The sequence below is a fragment of the Hyposmocoma kahamanoa genome, unplaced genomic scaffold (genome assembly GCF_003589595.1).
Source record: "Hyposmocoma kahamanoa isolate Upper Pololo Valley unplaced genomic scaffold, ASM358959v1 96214, whole genome shotgun sequence".
Classification (NCBI taxonomy): Eukaryota; Metazoa; Arthropoda; class Insecta; order Lepidoptera; family Cosmopterigidae; genus Hyposmocoma; species Hyposmocoma kahamanoa.
The window spans coordinates 1-12,207 of record NW_020655145.1 but is presented as its reverse complement, the minus strand read 5'-3'; the positions used below and the strand labels follow the sequence as shown (position 1 = coordinate 12,207).

Sequence of the window (12,207 nt, the reverse complement as noted above, 5' to 3'; positions counted from 1 at the left end):
CTATTTTTGGAAGCTGCTATAAAATGTTATTTAAAAACAATAATAAACAACTAGTAATTAATATAATAATTGTTATAAAATATTGCTTGCAACGATAATCCAGAATCCATTGTTTCCAAATTCTAAGCACCTTCAAAAGTATTATTAACAATTACACGGAGAAGATAAACTGTCTTTTGAGAAGATAACTTTTATAAAACTTTATAAGAACGTTTAGGTAGTAAATAGTAATATAAAAAAAAAGTAAACTGTCTGCTAGAACCGTGAAAAGCGTAAAGAGGTCAGCCAACCTGAAGTCAGAATGGCTGGCCACTTTATTTGTTTAATATTTCCATTAGCGCTAAGGTAGCATATGTCAATAAAGGTACTAAATTGTAGAAAATAGATAGTAAATAATAAGCACAGTTTGCTTTGTACATCTCGTTTGATCCAGCCATCCTGACGGACACACCCTTAGAGGTACAATATTTTCTTCAAATTTGATTTGGGACCACCACTGAGGTACCGCCTTTCCAAGGAAAAAAGAAATAAACGAAGTCAGTTTATGAATAATCGCGTATTATACACAGAAAAAGAACACACACAGTCCAATTGAAAACCTCTTCCTTTTTTCAGTCAGTTAAAAATAATAAACCAAATTCACACATAGTATCAAATGATAGTGGAAGATAAGAAAAAAATATACATAATTTCATTAATAAAGAAGATATCCATAATATTAACCTTAGAACTAAGTCCAAACTCATGGTACCTCGATTTCGTTTAACTAACGTAAACGATTATTTTTTGAAGTACTTTGTACGTTTTTACAACAAGATTACGGGGCATATATTAAAATTATCATTTCTTAAGCTTAAGACTTACATTGAAACTACTTTAATTGAAAAGTCATATTACAAAATTGAAGACTACGTGTTCGATAAAGATGTATGGAAAGACGACATGGGTCTAGGTTCCACACAAATTCAATTGAAAGTGTATTCCATAGCATTTAAGTTTATTTGAAAAGAGCTATCCCCAGAGTTCTTTGCTTGTTCTTCTTCTCAGGGAAGTAAGCATAGTGAACGAGCAGTAGCTTATAATACGACGTTTTCGAGTGTAAATTTATTATACCTATAAATGATTCTTTGACTTTGAAGGTCTGTAGCTTAACAAAATATATTTCTCTCCCTTACAGCTGATGGCATTGCACTTGGTGCAGCAGCCACAACCTCTCACGCTGATGTGGAGTTGATAGTCTTCCTGGCCATCATGCTGCACAAGGCACCAGCGGCCTTTGGCCTCGTCACTTTTCTCATGCACGCAGGCCTCGACAGGTACGTATTATTTTGAAACAATCAAACCATCGAGTCTGTTCATTCGTGTGTTGGGTAATTTTCACATAGGCAGAGAAACCTGAAACATAATTAAATAACATTTCAGGTTTCTATACTCGAATATTGATATGATAATATTCTAGAATATTCAAATGTTAAAAATTGCCACCAAAATTAAAAAGCTACAGAAAAATTACCCTGTTCAGTGTTACAATTTGTAAAAAAAAATTATAAAAAACCGACTTCAATAGTTCTTGGAATTACACCTATTTGCCAAGTTTTATTGGTCAGTCGGTCAATCGGTTACAGCAAAGTGCGCCAAACCGTATTCATTCCCTGGTTTGCCATCGTTAGCAGGTGGAATATTTTCTTTAAATTTAAATGGGACCAAGAAAATCTGTTCCCAAAATTGCATAACATACACACAAAAAAAAATGCAGTCAACTGGTGATTATAACACATTTTCAAATACTTCCGGTTAGTTTGCAACAAGCGTTTTGGATGTCAATAACCATAGTCCGCAGGAGCGTGCCTCTTTGCTGTGGTACGCTTGATAATTATTATAATACAAGGTCGATGACCTCGGATAAATTTATAATCCCAGAAGTCACTAACTTCTATGGACACATAGTATAGGGAATTCTCCATATGAGAGCAGGTTATCAGTGTGCTTAAAAACGAGAAAAAACCAACGCATGCAACCTCAAATGGCTTTGGTTGATAATAACCATTGACTTACAATTATATGGACGTCGGGTCCACGCTAAAAAGTGTCCGAACTTATAGGGCGTTAAAATCGTATACAGAGCGTCATTCACGCTTTAGTCTTCGTTTGTTCGACTGACAGCGGAGCAAGCAAAATTAGACAGTACTGCGGTGACATTACAATTTAAATTCAACGTTTTAGCTTTTTCGTATTCCTTTACATGTCACTACGTTTAAATAGGTTGACTTGGGACATTTTTTTCGTGGTTTGTGTATTAGACCAGTCGTCCATTTATTTGTAAGTCGATGCGCGTAACAGAATATTTTTTTCAAGTTTAAATGGGACCATGAGGTAGCCTTTTTCGAAATTTGAAATTGGAAATCGGTTCACAAATTATCGAGTAACATACATACAAAAAAAACATAAATGCATTACATTAAAGTCGGTTAAAAATATATTGTAAAATTAAGGCACTGTTTTGTATACGGTGTGAAAATACAATTCCTAAAAATTTTCACGATAGAAAAATTACAAGAAAACCGATGTATTCAATAGGAACTTCACATATACCTATGATTTTTTTTTTATATCAACTGAACTAAATAGAACATGTTATACTATACGATATATGCACTATTGTTGGCTCGTGAGGTCAGTATTCCGTGCTCGTAAGCCGTGCTCGTAACCCCTCCCGCGCGCCTATCCTCTCTTCTTGCGTAGTACACGTGACACAAATCTCACAATCGGTTTCATTTTAAACTAAATAACGACCCCTCCTACGTAAAGTATCGTATGTCGAAATTGCCAAGTTTACAGGGAAGCGTTTTAAAGTTCTCAATTCACTGCAATGAGCATAACACGTGACTTTACCATTTCTCAGTTTTATTCGGCAAAGCTTGTTACTCGCATAGAGTATTGTTAAATCCTAGATATCGGTTAGATGATCTACTAGATGATCACTCTATGTCAGTAATGAGGTTTTGCCAAACAAAACGGAGAACTTTAAAACGCTCCCCTGTAAACTTGGCAATTTCGACATACGATACTTTACGTAGGAGGGGTCGATAAGTTCTATTTTGTTTGTTGTAAATGTTGGACACTACATTACATACACTTATCACTTTATATATGTATCAAAATCATTATTCAAGTATTCTATACATATAACTGAACACAACACACTACATTATAGAAATATTTATGTAATTTTTTTAAGTTTACTCCTATATTCGCGACACACACGTCCGGTATTCACTCGGTTTTAGGGCCCACTGAAAATCAGCGTCACAGCCTTTTCTGGGTGGTGACAATAGCTGAGTGGGATCCTGTTACATACGCCACAGCCACGCACATGACACTTAATCTAATTGTGTTAAATATTTCATGTTTGCTTTGTTGTTGTGTATGATTTTATTTTTATTCCTTTTTTTCCAGTTATTTTTATTGTAATTTTTTGTTTTAATGTAGCTTCATCTTTTTTTTTATCTTCATTTTATTACTGTGTATATTTTTGTTGTGGCGTAGTAATAAAAGATTTCTATTCTATTCTATTCTATATACATTTTTCAAATGGCTTGTTTGATTCAAGCAAAATGAACCCTATTAGTAAGGGAAAAAATTTAATTCGAGTGGAGGTAGGCATCTATTACATAGCATAGTGTAATTACTTTCGTTGTGAGAATGAACGTAGTTATATAAATATATCGTTATTGTAATGCCAATTGATTCTGGATCGTTTTAATTTTAATTTTCATTTTTAGGAACAGAATACGAAAGCATCTGTTGATCTTCTCGTGCGCAGCGCCGCTACTCGCTGTTTTGACCTACTTCGGGATCGGGAACGAGAGTAAACAGACTCTCAGTTATTTTAACGCTACAGGTACGTTAACATTAATATAGTTACGGAACGTGTCACTGGTCCTTAATATTTCTATATACAAAGATCAAACACTAAGGAGAAATTCTTTCGATCCGGCTGGATTCGAACGTACATCTTCCAGCTAATCGTACTATGCCAACTAAGCCACGCAACGAACCAATAGACCTTACGTATCAAAAAAAAAAATTTTAAAGTTTCTTTTAGTAATGGTTACTTTCATCGGAAGTCCGAAATGACATTTTCCAGAAATATCGTTTGCTCGAATATTCATAACCTCGAAAGTAATTTTGAGAGATGTTTTTCCTTTTAAAACTTTTTTTTTGACGGAGGGGAAATCTTTATAATTACCCTCGAGCCCAGGGAGACTCAGGGGTTATGTGGGAACTCTCCCTCCAGACTGGAGGGCCTACCCCACTAAAGGGTTTCCCTCTCGCCGGTTGAGTCGGCGCCGTGGGATCAATCAACATTCACCACGACATTCCTTTTAAAACGTAACCTAATCCTGTCTTTACGATAAACTTCCAACATATCCTGAAGAACGGTTTCGTTATAATTCAGTTTTCGGGACAATGAAAATTCAAACAAACGTTATTTCGGAAAAACTAAATTCGAGTTTGTTGTCATTTCACCAGCACAAAACCGGAAACTTCAAAAACCGGAATGTAACAATATAACAACGACAAATTACAAAATAAAAACGACAAATTATAGGTACATAAACATCTTTGTAAACACCTGTACTACAAATCACCAGAATAATGCTCATATACGAGGGGAGGTCCAAAAGTCCGCGGAATGGAGGGGTTGTAAATAATATAAAACAATAAGGCTATTTTTCCTTTTCAATATAATTACCTTTGAGCTCAATACATTTTTTAGATCTCGAAATTAGCTTTTCTATGCCATCGAAAAAATATTTTTTCTCTTTGCTCTCAAAATGAGCTAAAATTGCTGCCTTAACCTCTTCATCGTCGCGAAATTTTTTCCCACGTAATTCTTTTTTCAAATTTGGGAACAAATAATAATCGCTGGGGGCTAGGTCCGGGCTGTAAGGTGGGTGGGTCAGCGATTGAAAGCCACACTTGTGTAGAGCAGCCATCGCAACATTGCTCTTGTGAACCGGTGCGTTGTCTTGCAAAAGCAACACACCCTTTGTCCATTTTCCCCGCCTTTTTTCTTTGACAGCTTCCTTCAGTCTCTCTAATGTTCTTGCGTAATATTCTCCCGTTATATTGACCCCCTTTTCTTTGTAGTCAACCAATAAAATTCCTTCACAATCCCAACAAACCGTAGCCATGATTTTTCCAGCCGATTCCGACACCTTAAACTTCTTAGGGGGGGGTGGTGTACCCTTTTTATGCCATTGCATTGGTTTGAGGAGGTTTTCCTTGCTTGGTAAGGAATTTGATGACAGCACGAAACTCGATTTGCTCCATATTTGCAGTTTTCTTCCGGATTTACTTGTTTATAGGGCGATATCTCGTAAACTAATGAAGTTAAAAGGGTGAAGCTTGATATATATACCCCTAATGAGTATCTGATTAGTACCACATCAAGCAAGCGTAATTAGCGGGCTCCCGCCCCCTCCATTCCGCGGACTTTTGGACCTCCCCTCGTAACTGCTTGGAGGCAAAAATAGGCTTGGTGGCAGTACTTCCCTGGACGAACTTTGTCAGAAGGAGCTCTACTGCTACTTTTTTAATAAAATAATAATAATAATAATAATATCTTTATTAACACTTTTGCCTTATAATTAGTACAGAGCAGCAATTTTATTATTTATTTAACAAAATTTTATTGGTATAGATATAACGTAGCACAAAATATAAAATAAGGCGTACCAAATTTAGAGATCTCCTAAACTAGTCAAAGACTGTATCTTAGGAGGCAGTGTTCAGTTAGGGGTAACTTTTACATAAAATCAAAACTTCTATTGAATCCAATCATTATAAAGTATATAAATATATGTGAGTCTGTACGGTTATGGTTTACAACTACAGTGAAAGGCATGCGTGTAACAAAAAAAGAAAAAATAAGATTTTATAATTTCTAAAAGGGTAATTCTAATGAAGAAGTAAGAAAATAAAGTAAGAAATAAAATATACCTAGTCCTTTCTTGATGTCCATAATATTAACCTTTAAAGTTAACTTTTGAAAGAAGGATGACGAAATTTGGCCCAAAATCAACGAAGTGCAAGTTTTAAAGAAATTACAAAACAATGTATTTGAGAATTGATGCAAGAACACAATGCAATTGATTCAATTCCACCATAGATTAGGTAACGTTCAAATTATCAATCAAACAATAATGACATAAAGTTAAAAATAAAGCACAATGTGACAGAAATGTTTAGACAATATTTAAATGAGAGATATGAAAGTTAGCAAGGGCACGTTTTGACAAGAGGCCTCTTGCCAATGTCAATGTCACTTTGAATTGAGAACAGTGTGACCATTTCGACCCCTCCTACGTAAAGTATCGTATGTCGAAATTGCCAAGTTTACAGGGGAGCGTTTTAAACTTCTGAATTCACTGAAATAAGCATAATACGTGACTTTAGCATTTCTCAATTTTATTCGGCAAAGCTCGTTAATCACGTAGAATATTATAAAATTCTAGATATCGGTTAGATGATCTATGATGATCTATTAGATGATCACTCTATGTGAGTACCGAATGAATTCAGAACTTTAAAATACTCCCCTGTAAACTTGGCAATTTCGACATACGATCCTTTACGTAGGAGGGGTCGATTTGTGGCAGAAGCCATTTGGGCAAACTTAATTTTTATTAATTTTCATTGCAACATGTTAACGTTGTATTAAATCATTCATTATTATTATTTATTTATAGTTTTATTTTATGCATACATTTTACGATAGATTTTATATGTATTCGTATGTACACACGCCAGCATATCAAGCTACACATTGACGTATCTTGTTCCGTTGCACTGATGTGCCGTTGTCCGTACATTTGATATTATAAATTAAATTGTGTATTTTATTGAGTGTAGTAAGTAGCATTCAATTTCTTTATTTATTTATTTTTATTGCCAACCCAAAAACCAACTTTCAGTTTTTCAAAGGTTAGTTGGAAGAAATGCCTTTGGGATAAACTTGCTTTATTACTATAATATTTTAAATTGTTTCTTAAAATTTGTAATTTAAAATAAATAACCTTAGAACAAGTCCTAACTCATGGTACCACAATTTCGTTTTAAGGTAAACGATTCTTTTATGGGTAACTGTATACGTTTTTACAATAAGATTCCGGAATATATATTAAGATTATCATTTCTTAAGTTTAAAACTTACGTTAAAAGTATTTTTACAAAATTGAAGACTACGTATTAGATAAAGATGTATGGAAAGACGACATGGTCTAGATTCTACACAAATATGATTCAAAGTGTATTCAAGTTAATTTGAAAAGAGCAACCTCTAGAGTTTCATGCTCGTTCTTCTCAGGGAAATCAGCAGAGTGAACGAGCAGTAACTTAAAAAAATCACGTTTTCAAGTGTACGTCACGTTTTACCTATGGAATAAATGATTATTGACTTCATTGACTTACAAATAAATGGACGACGGGTCTAATACAAAAACCACGAAAAAAATGTCCCAAGTCAACCTATTTAAACGTAGTGACATGTAAAGGAATATGAAAAAGCTAAAACGTTGAATTTAAATTGTAATGTCATCGCAGTACTGTCTAATTTTGCTTGCTTCGCTGTCGGTCGAACAAACGAAGACTAGAGCGTGAATGACGCTCTGTATACGATTTTAACGCCCTATAAGTTCGGACACTTTTTAGCGCGGACCCGACGTCCATATAATTGTAAGTCAATGATTGACTTCGACTTTTTGTTCTCAGGTATAGCAATGCTGTTCTCAGCAGGTACGTTCTTGTACGTGGCCACAGTCCACGTACTCCCTGAGTTAACACACCCACACTCGCACACGCACGCGTTGTTACCTGCCGCAGATGGTGTTCCTCCCAAGAGGGCTCGCAGCGGCCTGCTGCCCTCTGAGGTCCTGGTCCTCACTGTCGGTGCTATGTTACCAGTTTTACTTACATTGTCGCATAAGCATTAAAAATGGAAGCGTTGATGTTTTAGATGGTGACATTCTTAGATTTTTCCATATGAAAAATGGACTTTTATTTATATTTTTGAGATATATTTAAGTCGGTCGTATTTATGAACACTCTTGTTCCGTTCTTTTTTTTGTTTAGAGGGGAAACAAATTTGGATTTTTTTCTCTGATGATTTGATATTCGCAATAGTACAACTAAACGTGTGTATTATATTTTTTAATGAATGTCCACAATGCTCTCCATAAATATGAAGCTTTTTTTATATAGATAAAAAATAATCCATTAATGTAGAAAAGAAATAAAAAATCAGAGCAACATTTATTTTTATAAAAAGTATGACAAATTTTTCATTGTATAATTTAGCATTTAATTTGTAAAAAAGAAATGGTAATTTTTTTTATAAATATATTTTTTTACGTTACTTTTCGCGGATTGTTGATACAAAAATAACTATTTGTAAATAATAACGAACGAATTAAATATCTTGAATAAAAAGTGGTGCATAATACCGCTGTGCTATAACTATAAAGTTGGTACAGATTGTTCATTTACTAGCAATATTATAACTGGTGATAGTGGTAGATAACTTAGATTCTAACTTACATTAGTGGTAAACCAGCAGGCCATCTGTTGTTCATTTCATCAGGTTATAGTTTTAGGTCTCGGTACTTCCAATGGACACTACGCCAAGTTAATTTTTGGACCTGTTCTGTTTTTATTTTGTTTTTGTTTCTCTTTTTCGCAAAATTCTTTTTTTTTTTGTTAATTATTTATTGTACAGGAAAACACAAATCACATTTCGACGCCTCCTACGTAAAGTATCGTATGTCGAAATTGCCAAGTTTACAAGGGAGTGTTTTAAAGTTCTCCGTTTCATTCGGCAAACCTTGTTACTCACATAGAGTGATCATCTAATAGATCATCTAACCGATATCTAGGATTTTATGATACTCTACGTGTGTAACGAGATTTGCCGAAAATCTAAAGTCACATGTTATGCTTATTTCAGTGAATTCAGAACTTTAAAAGACTCCCCTGTAAACTTGGCAATTTTGACATACGATACTTTACGTAGGAGGCGTCGATTAGTAAAACGGAAAACACAAACAAAACGTACGTACGTGCTTATTTCTAATTACAATAGCGAGTTTACGTGCACAATTAAACAAAATTGAAATTATCTAATAAAACAATAATAAAAGAAAACAGCAACAATGTTAAATTACTACAGACTATATGAGTACTTAGATAAATACATATTTCATATTATAATATCTATAAAACGCATGGAACAGAGGAGAAATAGTGCTCTTTGACTCTCATTTTAAAGATGGCTAAGGATTTACTATCATGAACAGTTACGGGAAGTGTGTTCCAAAGTCTGACCGCATGAACAGTAAAGCAGTGAGAATAAAAACCGGAATTAAATGATGGCAAGGATAACTGGGACCTAACGAGAGAGCGACAGGGCTTATCCTGGGACCTGAGAAAGCTGAAACGCTCTTTCAGATACCTGGGAGACAAAGGATTATGTAGAATGTTGTAAAGAATAGATATGCAAATTCCTGCGGAAACGAATGGGAAGCTAGTTGAGTTGATTGCGATAGTGTTAGATTCGATTATATTTACGAAGGCCAAAGTTTAACCTTATACATAGATTTTGCAACCGTTCAAGCTTATTTAGCAGTTCCTCAGTAGCATCTAAATATTGTGTTGGATTTTGTTTTTTGTTTCTTTTTTTTTTCACAAAATTCGGGTACCATAATATTATTAAATAAATATGGCTGTTTACAAAAATACCAGGAAATGACCCAAAAGTAAAATTAGTCTGAATTCGCAATCCGTTGCCTGAACCTTCCCTAAAACCTGTCGCGCTACCCCATACGCAGAACCAATGAGCAACGGTTTCTCGAGTGGAGACCGCGTCTCAGTAAACGTAACGTAGGAAGAAGGTCGCGGGTAGTGGTTGGAAGCGGAAAACGGGTGATCGGGCACTATGGCGTTCACTTGGGGAGGCTTACGTCCAGCAGTGGACTGCAATAGCCTGATTGATTGAATTCCATTAAGAGTCCATTGAAGTTACATTGCAGTTATGATTATATTTGCTAAAATCTAGTCGCAATGGCAGTTGAGTGTCAGTGAAATGGCAGTGATGGCATATAAAATAATAGTTTATTTGACAATAATACATGCACAACATAAAGAAAAGAATATCCAAAACACACGTCATATGGGTCTATGACTCAGTTACAGAGGATATAAATATTTATAATTAATCACCAGTGATCGGAATTGAGGGACTTAATTTACCTAAAGTATGAACGTTTTCCTAGTATGGACGTACCCATTTCCTCATCAATGCGTATATTATTTTTTTTACTATTTTCTAAACATATAGATTGTTTCTTGTCTATTTTTAAAATGGCTGAAAAATTTAAATATACTTAAGTGCCTATAGAAACACAACTATAATACTACATCAACTATAATATAATTTTTTGAGACAATAATTTTTAGCCATATTATAATTATTCGCCAATATGCTCAAATTTCAATAAATAATACTCGTATTGAAATATAAGGGAATGTCCATATTATTCTTTAGTTTAGCTAAATAACTCCCTCTATTCTGATCACTATTCATCATACACACACGTAGGCATAAGATTACATGGATTGTGTTCGAAGTACACAAAAGCTAGTATAGTTAAACTTTAGTATAAAGTTTCTCGTAAATGACAAATTTAATCGAATTGTATATCAACTGGAATTTTACTATACATAGAATAATTTGTGAAGACGACTGTCAAAAACAGCTAGTTTAATTTTATTCCTCGTATTAATGTTATATTTATCACAATTTTGCATATAAATATTGCTATTCTTCTTAACACGAAATACTGTGATGCCAGTGTAAGAATGTTATAATTTCTCTCAGAGACATTCCGTTAACCGTTGTGAATTGAGCTTTTGCGGGGCAATAAATATTATTTTAATAAACTAAGTAGCTGAAATACATGTTTTTAATTAAAAAATAATTGTAACCTTGTTTCTATGCAAGTGTTACTTGATTTGCGATATTAAACAAAATTAAATGTTTTTAGTATAATATTGCTAGTAAAATTATGGACGCCCTTAAAATTGTATCAGAAAGCAATATTCCTTTTTGTAATTAGAACAATACTTTTTATTATGTTTTGTATGTTTGTTCATAATTGCGGACAAAACTGTGGTGTGATTAGCGATAGTTTGATTACTTGTTAAATAATAAAGAAATATATAAATAAAATTTTAAAATATAACCTTATTCCTCTTAGACAGCAAATTTTGTTTACATTTTTAACAGAATTCGCTTAAAAATACGGCGGGTGCAATAAAATGGTGTCCCTGTATTTTTTATTTAAAATAAAAAAAAATATTTCCAATAAAAATATGTCGCACATGATATCAAATGCTGTCATAACTCAAAATTGTAGAATTAATAAAACATACTAAATGAAATGAAACCAATGTATTTCGAGGTTATTTTTAAAATCCTAACGACCTTGCAGGATCATATTACTAGCATCATAAATAATTACTTTTGTTTTTTATTTTCATACAAAAATATTTAAATCGATAGCTCTAAATAACGATAACTCTGCGTTAGCCATTGATCTTAGAAAAGGAAGCGATAGCGTAAGTAAATAACGGGGATGAGGGAAAGGTGGTTGACCTATTTATCTGTGCGAACAATCGATCCTGCGCAAGCTCACGACGCGTTTGTGTGTATCGGTACTCTGCCCTTATTGCCGTAACTAACACATTCGCATTTCGGAACTTTCGATAAATTGGCACCTAAGGCTTTGTCACCTAAAAAAAAGTCAATCACGCTAATTTCACTTAAGAATAAAACTGAAACTAGTTAAGATAATAAAAAACCGATTCAATAGGGTTGCAGATCTTGTTTCACTGATCCCAGACATGTTAATAACTCAATTTCGTTAAAAATGCGATTAAGTTACTTATGATAAGGATGGCAGTACTCTTATAGTGAGTACCTATACGGAAACGGTGCGAATACTTGCTAGGTGTGGTGATAATGTATCCGAAGATTGCCTTGAATATGTAAGGCGGTTCCCTAACGTTCCTACGGTAAACCGTGTAAAATAAAACCAATAGCGGCATTGACTTACAAATAAATGGACGACGGGTCTAATACAAAAACCA

The 12,207-nt window shown here is 34.0% G+C and overlaps 1 protein-coding gene across 1 annotated transcript; it reads left to right on the top strand.

The window, feature by feature from the left end:
• The first annotated feature begins 1,140 nt into the window (after positions 1–1,140).
• On the top strand, positions 1,141–8,256 carry LOC113238502 (zinc transporter ZIP9). Its single transcript, XM_026475327.1, has 3 exons — positions 1,141–1,316; positions 3,783–3,901; positions 7,777–8,256. Exons 1-3 carry the CDS (start codon positions 1,252–1,254, stop codon positions 7,995–7,997), a joined length of 405 nt encoding a protein of 134 aa, XP_026331112.1. The 5' UTR covers positions 1,141–1,251; the 3' UTR covers positions 7,998–8,256.
• The last annotated feature ends 3,951 nt before the right edge of the window (positions 8,257–12,207 follow it).